General features: G+C 51.0%; 1 protein-coding gene and 1 long non-coding RNA gene across 7 annotated transcripts; both read right to left on the bottom strand.

Moving 5' to 3' along the window:
• Positions 1–225: 225 nt before the first annotated feature.
• Mocs1 (molybdenum cofactor synthesis 1) lies at positions 226–25382 on the bottom strand. 6 transcript variants are annotated; one of them, XM_063238938.1, is made up of 12 exons: positions 25175–25373; positions 23314–23488; positions 20804–20985; positions 19494–19661; positions 6624–6788; positions 6464–6525; positions 6052–6163; positions 5723–5835; positions 5443–5553; positions 3475–3595; positions 2987–3034; positions 226–1645 (listed from the first exon to the last, which is right to left on the bottom strand). In XM_063238938.1, exons 2-12 carry the CDS (start codon positions 23343–23345, stop codon positions 888–890), a joined length of 1872 nt encoding a protein of 623 aa, XP_063095008.1. In that variant the 5' UTR covers positions 23346–23488; positions 25175–25373; the 3' UTR covers positions 226–887. The 6 variants fall into 6 exon arrangements, with proteins under 6 accessions (XP_063095008.1, XP_013012110.1, XP_003473929.1 ...); XM_013156656.3 differs by having other exon boundaries at positions 19494–19617; positions 20856–20985; XM_003473881.5 differs by lacking the exon at positions 23314–23488 and having other exon boundaries at positions 20856–20985; positions 25175–25382.
• On the bottom strand, positions 16800–19485 carry LOC134473700 (uncharacterized). Its single transcript, XR_010044089.1, has 2 exons — positions 18192–19485; positions 16800–17928 (listed from the first exon to the last, which is right to left on the bottom strand). It is a non-coding gene; the product is annotated as an uncharacterized LOC134473700 (long non-coding RNA).
• Positions 25383–25651: the final 269 nt, after the last annotated feature.

The raw sequence follows: 25651 nt of genomic DNA, 5'->3' as shown, positions 1-25651 counted from the left end.
ACAGAGTCGGGCGACACAGGAACAGGCTGAATTGGAAAGCCTGTTTTCTAGAAAGCTGCTTGGAGAATGTTGGCCAGCACAAACTGGCCCTGGGTAGATGAAACCAAGGCTGGGGGCCCAGCACAGACAACCCACACATGTTCGTGCGCAGGAAGGATGGGCTAGGATGGGGGTGGAGGCGGAGCAGTGCGGTGCCCTCCCCACAGATACAGACCTCATTTGCGCTGAAGTTGGCAGCGTGGCTTTATTTGGGTGCTGACAGCGCGAAGGTGACCTCCAGCTCTCTCCTCTCCCTGCTGTTCCAGGGTAAAGAGGGTGGGGGCGAGGCAAGTGGTCAGCCAGGATCCCTCAGGGCTGAGCCCACACCTGGGCCCTGCTAAGAGGAGCCCGATGCCTGCAGGCTGGCTGGGGCCCAGGCTTGGGCAAAAGGATGGGACAGGTGGCTTCTGAAGGAGGGACGGTAGAGACCGAGGGGCTGTGACTTCAGATTTGCGGAGGCAAAGCTATTGCTGAGAAGTTGTGAAACATTCTTGGTGCAAGCGTGTGCGTTTCCTTTCTCAAAGTTGGTTCCGCAGTGGAATGAGCCCTTATCCTCTCCCCATAGAAAGGGGACGTGAAAACTCGGTCAGTCACGGGCTGGGCACCTAAGTGCCAGGACAGGATGTGCTGGGTATCCAGTGGTGCACTTGGCAAACTCTCCATTAACAAAGAGTCCTAGAAGGCTCCCAGGCCTGCTGCAGTCCCCTGTGTACAAAGCGGACCTGGCATGTTATTATACACCATCCAGCCACAAGGGAGCCTGACTCTGGCTTCTGCTTCAGTAACAGGTCTCAGGGACTGGACATCCTTCTCTTGACCCAGATTATGTGCACAGGAGCTGTGGGAGGCTAAGCCCGGCGGAAGTCCCCCCGCTGGCCTCCGGTCTTGCTGATGAGCTTGATCTCGCCTATCTCGATGTCCCTGCTGACCGCCTTGCACATGTCATACAAGGTGAGGGCTGTCACAGCAGCGGAGGTCAGCGCCTCCATCTCCACCCCAGTGGGGCCCCGAGCCCGGCAGGATGCCTGGATCACCACGGCGTGGCGCTCGGGGTCCAGCCTCAGCTGCACCTGGATGTGGCTCAGTGCCACATGGTGGCACAGAGGAATCAGCTGGCTGGTCAGCTTGGCTGCCTGGACTCCAGCTAGCTGGGCCACCCCCAGGGCATCTCCCTTCTTTAGCTGGTTCTGCTGGACAAGCTCGAAGGCCACAGGTCCCAGAAGGACCACACCAGAGGCCACGGCTTCCCGATCCGTGTCTGGTTTCCTACCCACATCGACCATAGCTGCCCGTCCTTCTGAGTCCACGTGCGTGAGCTGATCTGAGGCTGCCCAGGGTCCTGAGGTGGTGGCATGAGCCCGGGTCCCTGGGCTAAGGCACATTGAGGTGGTGTCCGAGTCTGCCTGGGAGCTGTAAAGTCTCAGAGGGGATCCAGCCCCCAGCCATTGCCAGGCCAGAGGTGGCACCTGTGGCGTCTTGGTTTTCCACCAAGTTGCCATCAGGCGAGAGAGAAGCAGCCTGGGCCTCTGGTCCTGAGCAGGGACAGGTCTCCAGGAAGAAGTGACTGGACTGGCTGGTGGGGAATCTTGGCACGTCAAAAATAACCCTGGAAGGCAGGAAGGAAAAAGAGATTGAGCCTAGAAGCTGATGCTTTTCGTGCTGCCTCCTGTTCCCAGCCACATCTCCACCCCGCCCGCTCCTAGGGGATGGGTAGGAGGGCGGCAGCAGCACAGTAAGAAACAGAGCAGGAGGCGGACGGGAGGGGAGATGCCTGGTCCAAGTTCACAGTTCCGCACCCGTGTGCTTGGTGTGGTCAGGCATGGACTCCGCTTCTTATAGAAAGCTGTGAAAGCCAATTTAATTTAGGTTTCAGCCTTCAGTGTCTCTTCATTTTCTTAGGTCTCCCCATATTGTTACCAATTATGGTCACTTTGCCTGCATGCTATTGATGAGGGGCTAATAGCAATCATTTAGGATACAGGATGCTAAAGGAATGTCTTTCAAGTCCATGGAGACTGACAGGCAGATGCTACCGGTCCAGAAGCCTTGAGAAGGCTATTCCAGGCTGCCGTTACTGAAGATGTAGGCAGTGACCATGAACACTTGTATCCCCCCTGGAACTCAGAGGGGGGTCCATTCTAGTCCTCCCAAATCAGAATCTGAAGCAAGACCTCCAGTGGTCCTTGGGCTGTTTCCCGCCCAGGCCAGCCTGCTTTCCTGGGCAGTCTCGCTCCAGCCTCTGGAGAGAGCTCTTCCTCCAGTTCTGCTCACTGCCTTGCTGTTCTCATCTGGGCTCTGTGCTGGGGGCCAGCCATGGTCCTCATGGGCCAGGCCACTTCCCTGGGTAGAAAACCCGCTGTGGTTTTACCCAGAGGGATGCAGATTGGAACCATCTGGTCTACACTCATGAGCTCCATCCTGTGCAAGGAGGATGCCGAGAGCTAACTGGATGCTGGGAAGTAGACATCCTGGCTGTCTCCTGCTACAGGGATAAGGTTATTAGGCAGCTGTCCCAAGCTGAACCTGGCCCAGACACAGCAGACCAACCCACGGGGCTAGCAGTCCAGACACACATGCATAGGTTACCCCTTACTACAGAGGGGAGAGGATGCATGCCTGCTGGTGTCCAAGCCAGGAGGACAAGGTCTACTTTAACTGAAGAAGGCTCCACTATTAATGAACTTAGTGATCATGAAATCCAGAGAATGCCCATGCCAAGTTCTGGTGGGACAGAGCGGTCACTTGTGAGGTATATACGGTAAGGGGGAGCTGTGGACAGGGAAACATGGGACTTGAAGGAGTAGGGAAAGATGAAGGAATTAAAAATACACAGAATTGAAGGTCAGAATGAGATGCAGGAGCTGGGGGTGTCTCGTGGCAGGGGACCCCATCCCACAGGACCCCCAAATGACAAGGGTGAGCGGTTACGTACTGATGGGTCACCCACCGATGAGGATCATGGGCCGGTTCTTCATCTGGGCAATATTGAACATGCCTGGGGAGGGGAAAGGGGAGGGAGGGGGGAGAGGAGGGGAGGAAGAGCAGGAAAGGGGGGGGAGGAGAGTTCGCTGAAATCGGTGGGTGGCCAGAGATGACCGACAGCCCTGGGTACATGCACTTAGCTACCAGCATCCAGACACAAAGTTATCCCCAGGACAGAGCCCCCAGGACAGTTGGCGGCTGCCCTTCCCGCACTGGCATTGTGTGGGAACAGACAGTCAGTGACACCCTCAACCTCAGCCCAAGAGAATTTCTGGGTCGGGCTAAGCAGCACTGGCTGTGCCAATCTCCCCCAGGAGACCCGTCACTGGGTGCCAAGTCCAGAGCCCCCTCGGGGGCAGGCACTAGCAGGCCGACAGCTTCCTCCTGGACTCTGTCCTCTCACCCCTAATGCCGCCAGGCTCCCCGCCAGTGGCACAGCCTGCCCACCCCTACCTGCATGCTGCCGCTTCTTCCTGCCCACGGCGGCCCCGATGATGGTCAGCAGCTCCTCCTCCGAGGCGCCGGCCCGCAGGTGGTCCCGCAGTGAGACCTCCGAGTTCCCGAAGAGGCAGACCTGGGTGGGGACAAGGACAAGTGCCTCGCTCATCCCTGGCCTCTGCATCTGTGTGAGCCCCAGGCTGACACCGGTGGCCAAGCCTCCCAGGGCAGGGTCAAACTCACGACCCTGAGGGAGGGACAGAGGTGCTGGAGGGAGTGGTCAGAGGAGCTGGACGAGCAAGAAGGAAACCTGCACTGCCCAAGGCCGGTGCCTCAGCCAATTTCCTTCTGAGTGCGCACCTCGATTTCAAGGTTAAGTAGGTGCCAACAGAGCCAGTGCAGAAGGACCCAGCTCCGGCCGTGTCTGACAGGGACATGGCCTTGATCATCACCCAAGTTGACCCCAGTTAATTGGAGCTAGGACCCCAAGTGTAGCAGGCACAGTCACATGTTACCTTGGCCCTACCTGGTCCCTCCAGCTGAGGACATCACTGCCTGCCCCTGCTCTCCCCTCCTCCAGTCCAAGCAGCCACCAACGGCTGGTGGCGATGGCATTCCTAAACTTGGTTCCCTACTTCCCAGCTTAGTGAGAGGCTCAGTGGTGAACGAGGTGATCTTAGCAGTCAAGACAACCACCTTCCGCCCACAAATCTTAAAGCAGCTACTGCATGGCAGCTCTGCACAGAGCCCTGTGGACACAGCAGCACTGGGGAAAAGACCCCGATGAATGCATTCCAACCTGGAGGCTGAACTCGCCCACCGTGTTCTGGGATTTCCCCATTTCTGCCTACCAGGTTCCACACTGACCTCCTCTGGAGCCAGGAGGTCCCGCCTGTGGACTCCCCTGTGACCAGCTTCTGCATGGGCAGTATCAGGAGGTGACGGGAAAGGAGGGTCAGGCATTTCATTCCTGCTTCCCTTCAGAGCCGAAGTGCAAGTGACGTCACTTCCTGCCTGTCCCACCTAGGGGTACAGCTGGGGGCTGCTGTTTGTGTCAGGGTGCCTCAGTGTCCCTTGTTTCCTGAATGCCTACACATTTCAGGACAGCCTCTCCATCACATTAGCCTTAGAAACCCACCCACCTTCTGTCTCCTGCTAGGCCACTGTCGCCACCCCAGGAACACCTCCATGCTTTTCCTTTTGGTGTTGATCGGATGCACCTGAGCTCTGTCCTTCTGCCCACAGCCTGCACAGGTCTCAGGGCCTGGCAGCCACCTCAACACCTCCCCTCTCCACACACCCCAAGCCCTGACTTCTATGTCACTTTCCCCTCACACACTAACATTTCTGCTGCATCACCGAACAGCCAGCTACTGAGCCTTCCCAGCTTCAAATCCAATGTGGAGCAGATCACATCTGTCTTGTTCAGAAACCTTGCAGAGCTCCCCACTGCTAGAAAAACTCACTCTAAATCAGTTTCCCCGAGACTGACTTCCATCACATGAGCCCAACATGTGTGCCCTTCCCCCTGTGAGGTACTCGGCTCGAAGGCTGCCCCTGTCCACTGCTCAGTCTGGAGGCCCCTTGCACTTGCCTCGTGCCCAGCCCTGCCCGTGACAGAAGATCCCAGGCTTCTGTATGCTACCACTCTGGAATACCCATGGGATTAATTTTATGCCTGAAAGGGGGAAGGGCCCTCGAATTCCCTCTGGGCCGGGCTGGATGCAGGCACCAAGCTCATTATCTATGGTCATGGACGCTGGTTTCAGAGCTGAGCCCCGGGCACGGTGGAAGGGGCCAACCAGGCGGGGCAAAGTGCACACCCATTCGGCACTGCTGTGAGTTCTCTCTTCCTGTTCCCATGATCTGACACAATGGCCCCAACCTGCCAGCGTACCCAGCTGCTCTCCACTCCCACTGGGGAGCTTGGTGGGAGGAGACGGAGACAGCGGCCAGGGGTGCTTGGGAAGGATGGACGCTCACCTTGAGGTTCCCATCAGCAGTGATTCGCAGCCGGTTGCACGTCCCACAGAAATGCTCTGACATGGATGTGATGAAGCTGATCTGGCCTTGGAAGCCGGGGATTCTAAAGGCCTGTGGGGAGAAGGCCAGCCAGAGTGAGGGGACTGCTGAGCCTGAGCGCCCCTCCCCCCCAACATCGGGAAACCCCCTCTTCCCAGAAGAGCCCAACACAGGTGGAACCAGGCACTCAGTGACGGAAGACTGGGATCTCAGGTGTCTGTCCCCTGGCCCTGTCCCCAACCTTGGCAGTGCTCAAGTCCTCCTCGGGCAGCTTCTCCAGCGCTGGCCACTGCTGCCGGATGGTGTCCAGCATCTCCTTGTAGCTGACCATCTTCTTGAAGTTCCATTTATTGCCTGCATTTGATTGGATGTGATAGAGGGGCTTTTGAACCAGAGTTTCAGGGACCCCCAGTCTTCAAAGCCCTTCCTGCCCAGCTCAGGAACCACTTCTCCCCATTCAGGATGCAGGGTGTGGGGGGCCCCATCTGACTCAGGTGGATCAATCACACGAGTGAGGGCCCCTCACGATGCTGCCTGCCCCTCAGCCCCAGGCCCCTGTCTGCCACTGACCATCGAAGGGCATGTACTCTATGAAGCGCACGTCTAGGGGGAGGTCCTTGGTCAGGGCCACAAAGTCCAGGAGCTCGTCCTCGTTCAGGCCTCGCATTACCACGCAGTTCACCTGGCGAGGACATGGGGACAGTGAGGGTCATCACCAAGCACCCTCCCCACGCGCCCCTTTGGGATGACCTATGCGGGGAGGTCCTCTATGGGGGACCACTCCGTGCCTCCACCCACCCAGTTCTCAGAGTTGCAGGGTTCCTCGGGGTCACTGCTTTTCTCTCCAGTTCATAGGAAAGGGTTGGGACACGGGAAGGCAGCAGGGATGGACGCGGTGGGAGGTGCCCTTCAGCAGCACTGGGCGGGTGCTGCTGTCCCGAGTGGGAGGAAGGCAGAAGTCAGCAGCAGGGACAGTCCTCACCTTGACGGGGTCGTAGCCCAACTCGATGGCCTTGTGGATGCCCTCCATGACCTTGTGGAAGCCTGCAGAGAGAGAAAGCGCTGATCCCCAGCTCAAGGCCGTTGGCTGGCCCGGCCATGCAGGCTGGGCAAGGACACCTGCCACCCCCACGTTGCCTCACCTTTCCTGCGGACGATGAACTCGTATTTGGCAGGCACCAGGGTGTCCAGGCTGATGTTGATGGCCCCGAGCCCCGCCTTCTGCAGCGAGGGCAGCAGCCGGGCCAGGTTGATGCCATTGGTGGTGACTCCGATGGTCTTCAGCCCTTCCAGTTGGTGGAGCTGGGCTGGACAGGGGACAGAGGTGTTACGACTGGCAAAGCCCACAGGTATTCTCTGTGATCACTGCTGCATGATGCGGCCATCATGCATATGATGCTGGGTGGCTCAGAACCACTGGTGGTACCTGCATGACTCCCATCGGGTGGCACAAGCTGCCCAATGGGACAGTCACGAACATACCCCTGGTGGATCAAGCTGGCAGGAACAGGTAAAGTATGTACACAAATCAAATCCACACTAGACAACCGGAATGTGAAGCCCGGGGCTCCCTCCGTGCTGAGGTCTTGGTGTGCACTAGCTCAGGGCACGTTCTCCTCACTTAGGAACTAAGGAAGAGGAGAAAGCTGCTTGAATTGCAGGTAAGAACAGCTGCGTTCCAGTCTATGTGTAGATGCCTCCAGACTGTGCTCTAAATAACCAACTATCCAGGTCACACAGCTCTGTGTAACAGGAACAAAAAAGTGTTCATGTGCTCTGCTGCTTGGCAACTCCATTCCAGTAAGTCCCTAGAAATAACAACTGTAGCTGTACCAAAAGGTAAGCATGCTCTAGGCAGCCTGAAAGGTAACAAAATACTGAGAGAAAACAAAACAAATGAAACAGGTGGGAGCAGACGGAAATAGGTGGCCACGCCCCAGAGTGCACCCAGGAGAAGATGCTACAAAAAGACAGGTAGCTAGTGACACGGCAGCAGTGGGGACCTGGGCTATGGCCTGGCACTGCTCAGCTGGATCATGTACAGATGAGCTGGGCAATGGGGCCACGCCCTGCCCTGCCTGCAAGCAGGGACACCAGTGGAGATGTGCGAGGTGGCCAGCAGGGACATGTCCTGAGATGACACAGAATCCTGTGACCCAACCCATGCCCTAAGGGGGTCTGCAGCCAGAGCCACCCCACAGCTAAGGCAGTAAGATATTTAGTGCCACCAACAGAGGAATGAACCAAGCAGCAGCAACAAACCTAAGAGAAAGCAATGCTTTAAAAAGGCAGTATCCTGCTGGGCCTGGAGGCATCACGCATACCTGTAATCCCAGCCTGGTGAGTGGCTGGGGAGGCTGAGGCAGGAGGACTGAAAGTTTAAGCCCTCTTGGGTAATTTAATGACTTAGTGAGACCCTGTCTCAAAATGAAAAAAAGAGCTAGGGATGTAGCTCTGTGTGAAAACCTTGGGCTCAATCCTCAGTATCAAGAAAAAAAAGAAACACACACACACACACACACACACACACACGAGTGCCCACCAAGCGTCTTTGTTATCTGTAGGAGACTGGTTCCATTTTATACCAAAATCCACAGATACTTAATTTCCTTACAAAACAATGGGGTGTTTGCATATAACCTGCATGCATCATCCTGTATACTTAAAATAGTAGCTCAGTGATCTGATCTTAGACTTGAACTTAAAGAGTTAAAACCTTTTCACTTCGTAACATTAGTTGCCTCAGGAATTTCATTGTAGTAACACAGCTCACAGATACTATGTCCAAATGTTTCACAGGAGCCACCTATATCAGGATTACTGGTGACTTTTGGATTTACTTAGCTATGACTAGCTTTTATCTAGAACTAGCAAGTTCTTTTGTAATGTGGGGACATACACACATACACACACGCCTGTTGGTTTCAGCTGACTCTGCTACTGGATCATGTCACCGACATGTCCTTCCAGCCCTCGGATCAGGTGCTGCCATCAAGCTGGCCCAAGGGATGAGTCTTTGTGAAGAACCAACTTCGCTTCATGTGAGAGCAGAAACCAGGAGTAAAGTGCCCAAGGGAAGCTGAATTAAGAGAGCAGCAGCAGAAGCTGGCCAATTTAATTGAAAAAAATCTGTCCTGTTGAGACCGCATAGAAAAGTGCACGCTCCATGTGTAAGAGTAAATTGCATACAAGGCGATCAAGAAATACAGTGGATCTTTAAACATGTAGTACAGTAGAAGACACTGCCATTAATGCCTCTCAGAGCCCTCCCTCACGGGCCCTGGGATACAGCTCAGTGGCACAGAGCCTGCCTGGTCAGTGCGAGGTCACGAGTTTGATCCCCAGTACCAAGACAAAACAAAATCCTGCCCCCTCACTTGGAACATACTCTTGCTACTTTCCGAAGCAGTTCTGGGTGGCGCCTCTACAGCTGTATGAGGGGTGATCAAAAATCCAGTGACTGCTGCTGCCGACTGTGCCATTCAGTGGAAAGGCAGGTTCACAGAAACGCATGATACTGTGTCTCGTCCACTGTCTGCACCGCATCTGGCACTGTGTGCCTTCTGGTTCTTCCCCGAAGTCACAATCACCAGGAGAGGTGAACATTTCGAATCGATTCAGCACACTGAGGCAGGTGCAACAGGGCAACTAAAGACACTCCTGAAAGAGGGCTCCAGAACGGCTTTGGAGAGTGCCAAGAACGATGAGGTAACTGTGTCCCAGGAGTGTTTCATTTCCAAGGAGATTAACTGCAATGCGTCTTTTATTGTAATAAGTTTTTTAAAAAATGCACCATGTTTTGCCGTCACACCTTGTATACCCAGATCCTGCTCTCACGTGAAGTTATATATGGAATTTTGCAAAGCCTCTGACCTGAAGTTTTATATCTAACGATAGGAGATCACCGTAGAGGTGAACCCTACTCACCTACAAGGGTGTGCATTACACAGCAATGCGTAAGAAAGGCAGGCGGGAAACAACGCAGGCAGCCAACAGTGCAAAACTGGTTGAACCGTTTTCTGCAGACGCTGGCGTATTATGCAAGGAAACGTGACTAAGCCACTGCACTGGAGTTGAGCAATGTGCTCCTGACACGACAGGATCAGAGGGTTAAATACAGGAAGCACCCGATGCGGAGAGAAAGGCAGGCAGAGCGCACAGCACACAGAATGCCAACTGTGGTTACAAATGCTTTCCGCAACATTCTTATGCTTATCTCAAATAAACATGTATTACTTTTTTTTTTTTTGGTACTGGGAATCAATCTCAGGACCTTGTGCTTGCCAGGTAGACACTTGTGCTGCTGAGCTATATCTCCAGCCCACATATATTACTTTTGTTAAAAGAAAATAAAACTCTAAAAATAAAGGTTGTTTAAAAAACTTTTAACTGGCTCTGCCAATGAGGAAAATCGACAGCGGTTATGGGTTCCTCTGCCAAGCCAAGCCTGGAGAAACACGCAATCTAGCACCTTCTAAAGTCTTGAGGGATTCGCGGGAGGGGAGGGACAGCGAGCCGAGCTGTGCTGGGGAGGGGCCAGCTGGGTGGACAGGGACTGCTAAGAGGGTGGGCAGCAAAGGGCAAACAAGGAACCGCGAGCTCTGCTGTCACCTCCTGTGCTGACGCCAACCATGGCAGGTCCCCTTCCTGAAGAATTCGGAGGCAAAGGCCCAGAGCACTGGTTTGGGAGCCACTGGAGGGGGACGGCAGTTTGATGTGGAGACAGTGAGCGTGCATGAATGAGCCTGAGAGCTGAAGGTCCTCCCACGCCCCTCTCTGTCTGTGAGCTGTTTGCTGGAGAGGAGGACTTGGCCTGTAACCTTTACCCCTGACCAGGGCCACAGCTGGAACCCTCAGAGAAGCTCAACTCATGGCTAAATCAACGATTCCTTTGAGTTTTCTTCCCCTCCAAAACACTCCTTTAAAACATACCAGGCTGGGGATGTAGCTTGGTGGCACAAACTCCTGTCTTGGCAAGCGCAAGGTCCTGAGTTTGATTCCTGGCACCGAAAAACCCAAAAAACAAAAACACTAAAATATACCAGTAAGAGGAAAATTAATAAACTAGGCAGACTGAGATTATAAGATAAGCATGATAAATGCAGAGAAAATTTTAAAAATATACTAAAATATGAAATAACATAACAGTAAAGAGGAACAAGAGAAAGTCTTAGTTAAACATAACTGTGACATAAACACCACAGCAGATAAAGAGCCAGAGACAGAAGGAGAAATTGGTCAATTAGAGGATAAGTAAGGAACTCCCAGGAAAGAAGGAAAATAAAAAATATGAGTGAACGGACTTGGAGGCTTGAAGCAGAAGGAATACACCAGGTAACAGAGGTTTTAGGAGAAGACTCAGTGGAAAAAGAGAAATATTTAAAGAAATAATAAAACAAATTCCCCCTGAACTGATAGCTGTTTTAATATTAAAAAGGAAATTCTACTGAATGTCAATAGAACACAGAAAAGCCCATAGAAACTTTTATATTATATACTGTTTTAACACTGAGGAAATCAAATACAAAGAAAACACTAACTTTCAGAGAAAAAGATCTTCTCTTAATGGAGAATAAGCAAACTGAGGAACTCCCCTGAACATCAGTCACACTGTCAAAAAGCCAGTCTTGTCATATCGGAGGAAAGATGCTTGAAAGTAAAATTATTTGTGCGTTCAACTATTATAAAGCCACTAATGCAATGCTTAAATTACGATAAAATGACCTGACCTGTAAGAGTAAGATTCGCCAAAGACCCGCACTGAACACTTTTGGAGCAGAGACTAATCAGACAGGAAGAGGGGCAGATGGTTTCGGCCCACTTCAAGTTGCTTGTCGGCCTGGATGATAGAAAAACGTGTTTCTGAGAAAAGCAGGGGACAGCAGTTCCTTACAGCTCTAAAATTCTAGAGCATCGTAAGAATTGAGCAGGGCTACAGAACAGAGGAAAGAATAAAAAAACATTCTTTTGTTCCGGAATATTGTAGATTTAATACAGGACACATAAATTTATAGGATTATTTTATGATATTCACCCAAAGAGAGAAATGCAGAAGGGTGGATGAAATCTGTTCACACACTCAAAGAATCCAGCTGAGGGCTTGGATCCCATGGCAATGTCCTGCATGAGCCCAGATGAAGATCTGGAGCCTGTAGCAATGGCCCCATGAGTCCAGTTGGAGCCTAGAGTCCACGACAATGTCTCATGCAAGTCTGCATCGAGGATCTGCGCTGGGAAGGCCCAAAGGTCAGCAGTGGAAGCTAGAAAGTCTGTGCCCCAGGATGAAGGATCTAGGCCTGCAGGCTGAGGGATCTGCACTGGAGCCAGGAAGCAATGCTCAAGGTAAGGAGCGAAGGTCCCCCAAAGAGAACCACAGCTCCCCTCAGCAAGGACAGCAAGGACCTGAGCCCCCCTGTGGAGGAGAACAGCTGAGTTCAATCAGGAAAACCAGCCTGACAAGCTTCTCCAGGGAAATGAGCTAAGCACCACCTTCCCCTCCAGTTCTCCTTTTGAACTGCTGACAACAATCCTCAGAGGGGCCTTCCACACCCAGCACCATGCTGACTGGGTTCAGCTGGGTGTTGTAAATTAACCATTAAATTAATCATATAAATTAATCTAGCACAGGGAGAAAACGGGGGCATGTGTGTCTTTAAGCCAAAGAACAAAAAGAGAAGCTGAATTACAACAGAAGTAGACAGAAACAAGCCCAAACATTTCAGTAATCCCAATAGCCAAGAGGACCAAACTCACTGATTAAGAGAATTTCAGATTTCATAGCAGGAACAAAAGTTGGCTATAAACTGAAAAGAAATTGCTTAAACTATATGAACATAAACAGTGTTCGTATAGTTCACTTAAAGTGAAAGGGTGGAAACATGATAGCCATACTAAAAATCAAAAGGCAGCCAATATAACTTTGATAAAATACATCTATCTTTTTTTTTTTTTTTTTTTTTTTTTTTTTTTTTTGGTCTTTTTCCTTTTCATCGGTACCAGGGATCGAACTCACGACTGCCTGCTTGCAAGGCAGGCGCCTATGCCGCTGAGCTAAATCCCCAGCCCCCAAAATACATCTATCTTAAGACCAAGGTATCATTAAAGAGAAAAATCAGCCCATGATAAAAGGTTAAACTCACCAAAAAGATGGAACAAGATTCTAAATTTGTATGACACTAATAAAATTGCCTCGAACATATAAAAAGCAATAGGACCTTGGGAGAAATTAATAAATCCACCCCTCATTTATCATTAGGAGGTCTGACAGGAGTCCAGCAAAGCAGGGGACTGAACAAGAAATTACCAACCCAGACACAACAGATAGAATACCGAAGTCTACATCCAATGATGAGAGAACTTTTTTCAAGTACATAGAAAAGAGTCATTACAAACCACCACTCTACCTGGTCATAAAATAAGCCTTAGCAAATTTCAAAGAACAAGCATTCTTTGCTAACATTCTTTGATTGCCATCCAATTAGAATTTAATAAAATATGTTAAAATTCTTCATTTTGAATTAAAAATACCACTTGTAGATATCTTATGGATCAAAGAACAAATCAAAATAAAAAATTCTAAAAACTAAACTATGAAAGCAACAGGTAAGGTGAGAAACAAACACAAATACAAAAAAAGGAGCTTCAACACATCCACAAGCCTTCTTGATGAAGACTGGCAAATATACGCTAAAAAAAACAAAAAAAGAAATAAGGCACAAAGGGACTTTAATAGGGACAAAATTACAAGAAAAACATTAAGAAAATCCCATGTCATACTAATAAATATTAAGAAATAATGACAAAGAAAACCCAAAAGATTTACCAAAACTTTGCATTCTAAGGATGCAAGGTTGGCTGAACATACACAAATAAATTAATGTAACAGGACACATGAGGAGAATGGTTCACATCTAGATGTCTCCCAAAGCCTTATGCATTCAAAAGGGGGACTTCTGACAGGTGACTGGACTTTGGGGGTGCACAGCTGACTCGCCGTTAGGAGGTGGGGTGCGGCCAGGAGCTGTGTCTCCCCATCCTGGGCTCTGCTTCCTCTCTGCTCTGTCCCTCTGCCATCCGATCCTGCCTGGCAGCCCACTAGTGGACTATGGTCTGAAACATGAGTCCAAATAGAGGTCTCTTCCCTTAAGCATCAGTTATTTCCCTTGTTGATGGGACAAACACCCAAGACAAAAATAGAAGTTAAAAGTCACACGATTATCTCAATAGATGCAGAAAAACCTTTGATAAAATTCAACCCTAAATAAATTAGGTATACAATGGGTAATAAATTAGGATAATAAATTAGGTATGCATGTCAACATCATAAGCGTGATATACGACGAACCCACAGCCAATATTACACTGAATGCATTTCCTCTAAAATCAGGAATGAAACAAGGCTATCTATTCTCGCCACTTTTACTGAATGTATGGGAAACTAGCCATAGCAATTAGGCAAGAGAAAGAAATAAAAGGCATATAAAAAGGAAAGGAGGAAGTCATCTCTTTGCAGATGGTGATTCCATACCTAGAAAACCCTCAAGAGTCCGCCAAGTCTCTTAAAACTGAAAATCAAATTTAGTGGAGTGAATACAGAAACATACACAAATCAGGTTTTCTATACAAGATTAATGAACTTGCTGAGAAAGAAGTTGGGAAAACAAAGAAAAACCTAAAAATGAACCTAACCAAGGAGATAGATGATGTCTACAGTTACAAAACACTGAATCTCCCTGTAAACAAAATACCAGGCATACAGAATCCACAGGCTGAAACCCAAACATGCAGAGATGTGCTAACCACCTATTTATATAAGTCTTACAGATACGACAACCCAACTTATTCTTTGATGTTTTTTTTTTTTTTTTTTTTGTCTTTTTATCAAAGTCATGACTGCCTGCTTGCAAGGCAGGCGCTTATGCCGCTGAGCTAAATCCCCAGCCCCTCTTTGAGATATTTTAATACCAACATCAGTTTGGTTAAATGTAAGGAAATGTAATTTCACCCATGTGAACAGATGCAAAAATCTGAACAAAATACTAGCCAATTGGATTTAACTGGGCATAAAAATATTACCAGCTCATACTGAGCTCACTCCAGGTATAATGTTAGAAAATTTACAGACGTCACCCATAATCGAACCCTATAGATCATCCTGATATCTGCAGATAAATTAAACTTAGTAAGCTGGGAGGAAACTTCGCTTATCTGAGGGAAGTTATGTGAAAAATATAAGAACCAATATTCTAAATGGGAAAACGCTGGGAGCATCCTTTGACGCAGCTGTCCGACACCATACACGTGCAGTCCTGGATATAGCAATAGGACAAGGAAAAAATTACAAGCACACAGGAAATAAAAACTAACAGACAACACAGCATTGATAAAGCTGGCAGTGGACTGAGTAAAGAAGAATGTATTAACAAAAAAAAAAATCAGAAAATGTACTTTAAAAAAATACTCTCAAGATCTTATCAGGAAATTGAGCTCAGCCCAATGGTTAAAATAAAGGGATTACCAGGAAAACACTGCACACAAGAGTGTGTGGAGGGGCTGACAGGCACCAATGCACAGCACAGCACTCAGATCAGCAGTGGTGGGGACCTATCACCCCATTCAGGGACAAAGAAACGGAGGGCATTAGGCAGGAAGCCACTGGAGAGGAGGGGCTGCTCCATGGAAGCGCTGGTGTCAGGAATCCAGCTGTAAAAAACACAGCATCAGCGGACATCTGTAAATAAGGACTCCACAGTGTGGTCCCTGAACAAAGAGGCACATGGAAGGGGAGTGGGGTGGGAGGCCACGGGCAAAAATGATGCCAATTCTCCCTCCTTCAATGCAATTAAAGCCCCCGGACTGTGCATGGTACATGGTAAACTCATACTGAAATTCACAGGAACAAGGCTTAGTGTAACTAAGACACTGGTGAGATCAATAAGACCTGCCCTCCCATAATGGACTTACTAAGTGATGGTCATGAAGGACAGCATGAGATTGGCACAAAGACCAAAGAACAAAGCAGGGCCTGAAACAGATCGACGCTCACCTGGCAGATTTATGGAGGAAGTGGGAATCGCTCAAGAACCAACCAGAAAAAATGGCCATCAAAAGGGAAAGGGGATTATTAGAAAAGAGGAAGACGGGGGCGGGAAGGAGGGCTTAAGCCAGAGGACAGGATGGCTAGGTCAGAATACGTTATATGATATATGAAAATACCGTAGGCTCAATAAAAATGTATTTTAAAAAATTGGAGTCCTAAAAATCATTCAGACAAGCTAAGGACTTCATGTAAAACTAAAATTTTTAGTGGAAACCCAGATGGTTGATCTGGTCTACTAGGATTGGATGTTTCATCAACATAAGATACAAAAACAGCAACAGTCAAATACTCATACATTCAAGAACTGCTACTGTTCCAAAGATTCATACAATGTATAGCTTTTTTCCCTTTCAGGGTAGGAGAATGTATTTGCAACACACACAGAGAACTTTTACAAATCAACATGAAAGGACTGCCAAATAGAAAAAGGTACAAAAGACAGATAATACACCAAGAAACACATACAGCTGGTTACCATGCGAAGAGATGTCTGAATTCCCTCTTAAACACAGGAATACGAGAGCACAATTTTATACTTCTTCAACCACAAAATCAGTGAGTGTTAAGACGTCGTCCAATAGGATCTCTTAGAGTGTAAGTTGACACAATCACTTTAGACAGGTCACACAGTCACCCAAAGTTAAATATTCGTCCATACTGTGACCAGCAATTTTGTTTCCGGAGAAGGTCTGTGCCAGGTGGTTAAAGTAGGATGGCTCACAAGAGCCAAAAACTAGAACTGACTCGGGTGCTCAGGAACAAGTATAATACAGTGAGGGAACAGGAGCTCACAGAGAAAAGGGAACAACTGTAACATTAGGTCACAGGCATGAATTTCACTGCAGCTGAGCTGGGCATGGTGGTGCACCATATGCAACCCTGGTAGCTGAGGCAGGAGGATTGCTTGGGGTTCACAGCTGGGCCACACAGCAAGACTCTGTCTCAATCAATGAATGAAAGAAATCCTTAATGACTACACACAATGTGATATTAATAAAGTTTTCAAAAAACACTAATTTTTATAAAACAAGAGAAGGATAAACCAAATCAAGGAGATGGCAGGGGTGAGGTGGGAAAGAGACCACGATCAGGAGGCCAGAAAGGTGGACAAAAGTTGCCTCCAGTGTTCTTAAAAAAGCAAAATAAAATGGGGAAAGGGGGAGGGGGGAGAGTGGTCTTCATTAGGAATTAAAAACTTTAAAATAGAAACCAGACAGTCTCGTGTACCAAGGATGATTTAATATGATCCTATGCAAATGGGGCCCATACAAAAACAAAACACAGAACAAAAACAAAACCCCAAAACAAACGCAAAACAAAACAAAAAAACCCACACCAAACCAACCAACCCAAAACACTTCATGCCTTCCAAAATCTGTCAACAGCTCTCCCTGGCATCAAATTGCTCAGGAGATCTAAATGGTGGGACCTGGCCACTCCCTACAAGGAAAGAAGGAACCGGCTGCAGCCCTGAGACTCGGGTCAGCCCTCTCTACAGGAACCAGTTAATCTGGAATTAGATCCCAGCAAGGCTCTGCAAAGTCATCGGACACCAACACAGCACCTGTGTGTGTATTCAGTTCCCTCTCCCTTTGTTCTTCTGAAAATCTCCCTCACCTGTCCGGTGTGGCAGCTGTCAGCCTCTGAGGCTCTTGGAATTTGAAAAGTACTAAAGTGCTCCTTGGTCACATTAGTCCTGGGGTAGGTGACAGCCATGTGTGGTAGAGGCTGCTGAAAGTGACCACAGACACACAAAGTCCTTGTGGGCAGCACTATCTTAACCCTGTGTCCCCCACATCCGGTGACTGTACACTGGGGAGCCAGAGATGCAAGCCCCCTGGGGACTGCATACCTGAGGCTGCTGCAGCTTCAGACAGGGATGGAAGGGACCAAAGGGCACAGGACTGCAGGCTCCAGACCACCAGCAAACTGTGACCTTTTCCCCCTGTCTTCAAGTGAGAGCCCTCAAACCTCACCTGGGACAGTGGGGACAGGTGTGAGCCCATCCCCATTATGACTTGCTCTCTTCCTTCCCCAGCTAGTACCCACCTGTCCTCGGGACACTTCTGCTATGAGTTGGCCTCTCTGAAAGGACCCCAGGGGCTGCCTGAGAAATGGCCAAGGGTTCTGCAGAAGTTGAAGGCACTGGAGCTGCCATTCTTCAGAAGCTCCAGGGGAAGGTGGCTGGGTTCCGAGGCAGTTCAAGAGCAGGTCACTGGGCAGGTCCTCATCCTAACCAGCATCTGCGTGGTGACCACCCTGCCCATCCCAAGTTGCTAGCCAGAAGCAATGACCACGTCACAATGCAGCAGGAATGGTCCTTACAGAGGCCAGTCCGGACGAGAAACCTGCAATGTCAGGTGTCCCCAAACACTCACATATGGAGGACCTGATCCCACACGCTCCCCAGTGTTCCAAGGTAGAGTCCGGAGAGGTGAATGGATCAGGAGGGTGCTGATCACATTAAGTAAATGGGCTAGTTTTAATAATTTATCAGTAACGGATTAACCCACTGAGGAGTTCACAGCAGAACCGGATGTTAGGAGCTGGGGCCCAGCTGGAAGAAGAGAGTCACTGGGGGTGCACCTCAGAAGGAGCACTCTCTCCCTACCTCTTCCCCTTTCGGTTTCCTGGCCGCCATGAGGTGAGCAGCTTCTCTCCACCAGGCTGCTTCTGCCTTGGAGTCAGCTGACCGTGGATTACCAATAAGCCTCAGTAAACCTCTGCTACCTTGCAGAGAAAGTGACAGACACAGAAAACGAGACAAGGAGCTGAAGGCTGGAGATCCTATCTGGCGCAGCTTGGAGGGGGCAGCCATCAGGAACATGGAGCCTGGCTGTGCTGATTCTGACCTGTCTGTCAGTCCTAGGGGCTCAGGAGCAGCCCGAAGCTCTGCTGAGCTTCTCCCCTGATGAGCACCTGCCACAGCAGGTGGGGTGCATCCATCATTTCCTTGGGGGCAGGGGACAACTCTAAGGGGAGCTATTGTCACTGCCCTAAAGCTTAGGACAAACTTTAAAAGTGGCCTTAGGGCATGCTACTAGCAGGAGACACAGCTGGAAATTCAAACAGAAGCGCTGTATCCCTTACTCCTAACACTGTACGTGGACACACATTCATTCATGCATTTATTCATTCAGCAAATACCAGTGAGCACCAAGTATGTGCCAGGCATGGTTTATGAGTTGGGGGCACAGTTTTGAGCTCACTCTGCCCCAGCCACCTCCAAGCTTTTGTGCCAGTGAAATGGACAGACAAAGCAGCACACAAGCAAACAGAGCCAGGATGAGAGAAGGGTTATAAGTTAGGGTAAGGAGATGGAGCCGGGGTCCTAGTGTCAAAGTTCCGGACAGCGAGCATTTTCCACTGTGCCAGCAGCTCTGCAGCGTGGTCTGTGCTACAAACCCCTCCATTCTGCAAAAGCGACAGTGAATGAAAATGCAAGGAAACAGGTCGGCTCTGCTCCCAGGAAGCTTCATTCAGACACAGAACTTAGGGTTCCATGTGTATTTCTCCTGGTACAAAACGGTTTTCTCCTGCTATTTTCCCATGATTTAGAAACAGAAAAGTCATTCTCAGCTTCAAAGTCAGAACAGGTGGTGACCCAGATTTCAGCTTCAGGGGCGAAGACTGAAGGGGGTAAGTACACGGGGTGCACGTTAACACAGTGACAAGGGGAGGGATCTCACGGAACAGATGAAGTGGGAGCACAGCAGAGACAAAATGGAGCACCACAGCCTGACTGGAGATGAGGAAGGAGGCAGAATGGTGGACAGGAAGTTGCCAAGGACAGCAGGAGCCTGGTTTAGGTCAGCTTCCTGGTGAGGACTTGGATCTCACGTGACCCCAAGTCTCTGGTGCCCAGCTGGATGTGGCAGTGAAAGGGAGGAGGGGTGACACGTGTCCGACTCACCCACGATGTCCACCACATCCCGCCGGATGAGCGGCTCTCCCCCGGTGAGCCGGATCTTGTCAACACCTTCTTTGACAAAGAGCCGGGCCAGAGTCAGGATCTCCTCTGTGGTCAGCAGGTCAGCCTTGGGGGTCAAGGGGACGCCCTCCTCAGGCATGCAGTACTGGCCTGGCCAAAGGGAGGGTTGGAAAGGGATGAGGAGGCAGGAGATGGGCACAGCAGGCAGGGAGGCCTGGAGTTTCCCTGAACCCTGTCCAGTGGGCCAGGAGCCCAATCTGAGTCATGCCAACCTGCACAGGACCCTTCTCTCCGCATGGGGAGCAACCCCCCTCCCAGATCTGGCCTTAACCTCTCCCCTTGGGTCAAAGGTGATGAAGTAGGCGGACAGTGGGGTCTAGACTAGGGCAACGATGCCAAGACACTGCTCCCTCAGCTCAGGGCAACTGGGCAGGGCCCTGGTTCCATGCCTGCTGGCAGCGTTCATTCTCACTCTGAGCTGCAGCTGCTCCCTCTCTGGCAAAGCCAGGAGACAAAGGAGGTCTTTTTCGTCAGTCCCCTGTGTAGCCACAAGTGTCCTAAAATCTGTCCCCCTCTGCTGCAGGTTACTATCAGTTCTGCTCTTTGTTTAAGTAAGGGAGCCGACCGGGGTCAACAGGCCAGGCAGCACCACGCCTTCCAAACTACTTCCGGGGCAAGGGTTAGGTCACGACCTGCTAGAGTCAAAGTCAAATTGGCATCCTGGGTCCAGAAATCGACTCTTGAGACAATGTAGGTGAGTTTTATTTGATTAACCACTTATCAAACACAAGTGTGTTTACTGGCCTATGAAATAACTGAGCTTCGGGTAAGGTGTACTGGAAGGGAAGGAATGGAGGGAGAGGAGGAGGAGGAGGGGGAGAGGAGCAGCGGCTCTGGCTCTGCAAGCCCACCTAAGCAGGGCTACACCTGAAGTGCTCTTTGCCTGGGGTTACATAACTCAAGCCCTCTGTCCTAGGACTGGGGCTTCTATGGCTCGTGGTGGCTACCATGGGCACTGCTGTGAGGATCATATGTTTATATGTCTTCTGCCCCTCCAGTGGCCTGGTCCCTGAAGGGAAGCAGGAGCCCTGCAGAGTGAGAGTCTAGGACGCAAAGTTAATCCTCAATCCAATGGTAATTCTGTCCTCAAATCTAATCTCCAGCAGGACTCAGGGTTCAGAACCCTGAAACTCAACCTCGATACACCCATCATCCTCGGGGCAAGGCAGGGGCAGGTGTGAAAGTCGTGGGAGGCAGCAGCTTTCTAGGCATGAGCAGCTCCCAGAAGATACCTGAGTCAACAGAAAGCCGGTAGCCCGGGGCAGCCCAGGACAAGCCACTCACATCTGAGGTTGCACTTCTCAGTGAGTGAGATCCGGAGGTAGCTGTGCTGCCGGCCGAAGCTATCCGTGAGGAAGGCGGAGAAGGGGGCTGTGTGCTCGCGCAGGAACTGCCACCGCTGCCTGGACAGCTCCTGCAAGGACAGGGGCAGGAGTTGGGGGAGGCCCCGGAGATGGGCTGCGGCAGGATGAGCTGTCCTTTGACATCCTGACAACCCTTCTAAACATCCGGTCAGTCTGGGCCCTGAGATCCTGGGGAAGCTGGGACTGGCCCTCCCGCCCCGCCAGCAGACTGGGAAATAGGCCCACCTCCTAGGACACAGCCAAGGGTGGGGACCTCAGGCTTGGCAGGGCAGTGGAGGGATGGGCCCATGGGAACTCGATTGATTCAGTCATTCTTTGCTCCACCTCGTCCCAGCAGGAAGGATTAGGCACCCAGTGCAAAGGAGGAGACATGGCCACAGGCTCTGGGAGGTCCCCAGAAATCCCAGTTCATGGCCTATTTCCATCAGCAGCTATGTGCAAGGCAGACCTTTGTTAATCACCCCAAACCCCACCCCTTCACTTGCCAAGATGTCCTCCTCACCCCAATTTAGCACATGAAGCCCAGTGACTGGGTAAGAGGGCAAAATAAACCCAGGAATTGGGGAAGGTTGAGAGGGTCAAGATAACTCGGCAGAAACCGGAAAGCACTCCTGACCAAGGAGTGGTCTCTATAATTAGACACTGGTTTTGAACATCCTGCTCTGGACATACGGTTCTGGACATTCAGTCCTGGACACCCCAGCCCCATCTATAGCACACTTGGCTATACCAAGTCTCAGCCCTCCCACGAGCCTGCTTCCTCCTCCCTCTAATGCTATACATCCTTTCATTTTTTTCCCTTTTTTTTTTGATCTCCTGGAGAAAAAATATTCACCCCAGTTAAAGGAATCCAGGGTCCAGAGGGAGTTCACAGGAGGAAGCCACTCCACTCTCTCAGGATGGGAAGGGATCTGTAAGGTAGCAGAAAGCTCTCAGGGCTCTAGCCTGGACCACGTGGGAGCTGTCCTGCCTCTGTCTCCTTCTCTGTCGGAAGTCACCCTGCCTCAGCATCCCCAGCGTGCAGCACAGTGTTGGTCCCAAGTGCTAAACCACTGTGTCAAAGAACATGCAGACCTGCCTGCCTCTAACCTAATGAGGATCAGAAGTGACACAGAATCCATCACGTTCAGGTTATCAAAATGATTTAGTCCAGGACAGGTTCTCGAGCCCAGTGGCACCCAAAGAGCTTCCACTTCCAGGAAGAGTTGATAACAAAACTCATCCCAAAGATGGACTTGGGCGAGAGCCTTGGCTCCCCACTCTGCAGCCAGGGCTGAGCACCCCTGGGCCCGGGGATGCCAGTATCGGGTGCTATTTTGTGGCAGTGGTAGAAGCCGGGTTCTGAGGACAGGCTTTGGAGCCCGTAAAGCCGCAGAACACACCTGAATCTCAGCCTTTGTTTCCTCACCTGTGTAGATGATAATCCTAACTCCACCAGAGTCCCTGACACAGCAGATTCCAGTTAAGTCAACACTGCTGCTTCCCCAGTATAATTACCACTTATGTGAGTTCATTCATTGAACGAATATTCATGGAGGAAGTTTGTGCTGTGACGAGTTGTCCTACTTCGCGTTGATTTCCCAGCTCCGCCACAGCCTGGCCTTCCAAGCCTACAGACGGTAGATGGCCTGTGGCTGGGCATTTCAGACCTGCTGCCACACTACCAAAAGGCTGGACAAGTGGTTTTGGAGTCCGAGTTCCCCAAATCACTGCTATGAGTGCTACAGAACCTGGCACTGGGCAGCCTGCCACCACATGCTCTGGGTTCTCTCATCCAACCATGCCCTCTGGGGGACAGGGAGTGGGGAAGGGAGGGCCCCTGTTTCAAAGACACTTGAGTGAAACGGTAAAGGGCAGTCCCTAAATCACTCTCAAGTCTAGACAGACTAGCAGGGCTGCTGGGGAGAAAACCAATCCACTCCAGTCTCAGATATCAGTGCTCCCTGCTGACCTGCTCCTGGGCTGATGTGCGGCAGGCAGTCCTTACAACTGGTCTCTATTACATGGGAGGACACAGTAGAGTGCCTAGTCCTGCCCCTTCAGCAACGCCCAGTCCCAGTATAGGGCTCTCATGACTACGGCTGCAGGCAAGCATGGTCCACTTCCCCAGACATGGGTTTTGAAGCGCCAGGCAGATTGAAAACCAAGAGGATCCCCCTGCAGAGTCCCTTTTCCAAGCAGGCCACGCTGCCATCCTCCCTCCTGCTGGGTCCCCTTGCCAGCATTTGGTCCTTTCCTGGCATCCTGAACAGGTGGGTGACCCTGCCCTCTCCAGAGTGACCTTTGCCCCTGCCCCAGGCAGCAGGCTCCAGCTGCAGGCCAGCCCCTCGATGCCCCGAGAGCCTGTGTGGATATTCAGAGGGAGAAAGGGGGTGCACCTGGGCTGGTCTGTGCGCTCTAGGGAAGACATCTAGGCCACTGCAGTCGAGATGCCGGGTCACTGTGCAACCTGAAAGCTGCTCAACACACAGCTCCCACTTCCAGTTCACTATTCTCTTGCGCTTGACACACGAGTAGAGCTGCCTTCCACTGTGGCTCTCCCAAAACGGAGCCCTGCGGTGCAGAAAGGGAAGGCAGGCGAGAAGAGGGTTCTGCATACCCCACCCATGCTCTGCCAACCAACGAGCTCTGGGGATGGGCCAAACATGTGTCTCATCCTGCCCCTGAGATTCTCTTAAAGATGAAACCCTGTGCCCTTCCCCACTGCATAAGATGGGCTGGTCCAAAGCTCTGGATACATAGACAGGATGGGGCAGCCTAGGAGCCAGATAAACCTAAGGACAGGTGGAGGGCGAGCATGTAGGACTCCCTGCCTAGTGCTTGGTTTATTATTCCATGACTCTTGGCCAGCTGCATTTAAAGGAGCCCAAAGCATTTGCTGATCCCACCGCATGAAGCCCTCATGGGGAGACATGGGAGGGCAGGAGCCCCGCTCTTCAGGGCCTCCTGCAAAGTGTGGGGCTGGACTCAACTCCAGTTGCCTGCTCCAGTGCGTGTGCTATTCCTGCTACATCAGACATGTAAGGGGGAAGGGCAGGCACCATCCTGTTTCCAGGACCGGCCCGAGCACAGGGGTCAGGATTTGAGTTTCTTCTCCCTTGATTGCCTGTAACTGATGCACCATCTCCTTCACTGCATTTATGGTGAAGATCACAGAAGACCAAATATCAAGTCCCCCAACACAGGTTTTTTCGTCAAAGTGGCAAATTAGGAGGGACAGAGAAACTTCCTTCCCCTTTCTCCAATCTTCAAAGACTTCTCAACTAGCCAATTTTTCCTCAGTGAATTTCAGAATTCAGTATTGCCCCAAAACACTTCATTTCCCAACAATGGGTCTGCTGACCTCAAGCTTGCAGAGGGGCTGAGATCCAGGAAAAGCAACCAGTCTGGGCAGTAGCCTGTCCCCTACTGATCCCTCATTGAGCAAGAGAAGGGACGATGACTGGTACCAGAATTCCAGGAATGGAATGACAAGAGATTGTTCTAGCAAAGAAATTTAAGGACATGAGACGCTCCTCCCACTGTTTCTCTAACCACACAAGCAAAACACCACATTTCCAACTTTGTCAGGACATGAAACACTTTGAGGGGCTCTGTCTAGGACTGAGGGATCCCACCCCAAACTCTAGAGAGGCAGGAACCCCTTAATCTGGAAAGAAAAGGTGGGATCTTGCTTTTTTCCCCTCTAGAATGAGGCTGAACTGTCCCAAGGTAACAGAAAGCAAGCCGGGTCACAGAAGCCTGTCACTACAAAGTGAAAACTTGGTGGCACCAAGCTGATGTTTTTAGTGTCACAGGATGAGATGAGTCGGGTGTCACTGGGACACCTGATCACAGGTGAACACCCAGGACTGGGAATCTGTTCACGGAGGAGGCTGCGTGTGAGGCAGGGGTGGGGGCTCAAGGTGCCAGCCCTGGTGGTCCCCCTTTGGGGGCACACCTGACACCTAGATGGGGCAGCATCGCTGGGGTACAGGAGTGTCTGAAAGGAGACTAACAAGAGGTCTCTCCTGCTGGACTAGCAGGTGAGCCCAGATGGTGGTGGGGGACCATAACCTATTAAGTGACGGGAGGGGGGGATGTGGGGGTGGTGTCCCTCCCATAAACTGCCTCAGGGGACAGACTGTGGCGGGGTCGGGCGGGGCGGGGCGGGGCGGGGCGGGGCAGGGGTCCCTGGCAGACTTGGGCACCCCCACCTCCACCCCCCAGGACCACGCGGAAGCCCGTGGGCGGGCTCACCTCTGTGGCGGGTCGCGAGGGCTCCCTGGGGCTGGGCTGCGTCACTGGCGCCCCAGAGCTACAGCCTCTGACGCTGGACCTCAGGAGCCGGCGGATCATCCGGAACAGGGGTTGCGCTGCCATCAGGCCGCATGTGGGAGGTCCTAGCGGTCCTGACCTCTGAGCTCACTAGCGCGGGACTTGCAGGACCTTCTTGGCTTGGCGGGGCGGGGAAGGGGCGGAACAAGCGCAGCGAATCAGCAAGCGTGTCGTGCGCGCGGCCTTCTGGGAGCTGTAGTCCAATCCGTTCCTCCCTCTTTTCTGCCTGGACAGGTTCCACAGGAAGTGTCCATCCAGGAAAAGCCAGTACAGAGTGCTGTAAGCAGGCCAGGACTAGGGCCAGGAGAATGAGCACTACTTGGGGAAACAGGAAAATAGTTAAGATTAAAAAATATTTCAGTGCATTAGTTCAAAAATTAAAATCTATGCCCTTCCCCC

The sequence above is a fragment of the Cavia porcellus genome, unplaced genomic scaffold, assembly GCF_034190915.1.
Source record: "Cavia porcellus strain 051 isolate PalLab524CR breed Dunkin Hartley unplaced genomic scaffold, mCavPor4.1 scaffold_28, whole genome shotgun sequence".
In the NCBI taxonomy this organism is placed as follows: domain Eukaryota; kingdom Metazoa; phylum Chordata; class Mammalia; order Rodentia; family Caviidae; genus Cavia; species Cavia porcellus.
Note: the sequence above shows the minus strand (reverse complement) of the source record. Positions and strands in the feature narration are given on the sequence as shown.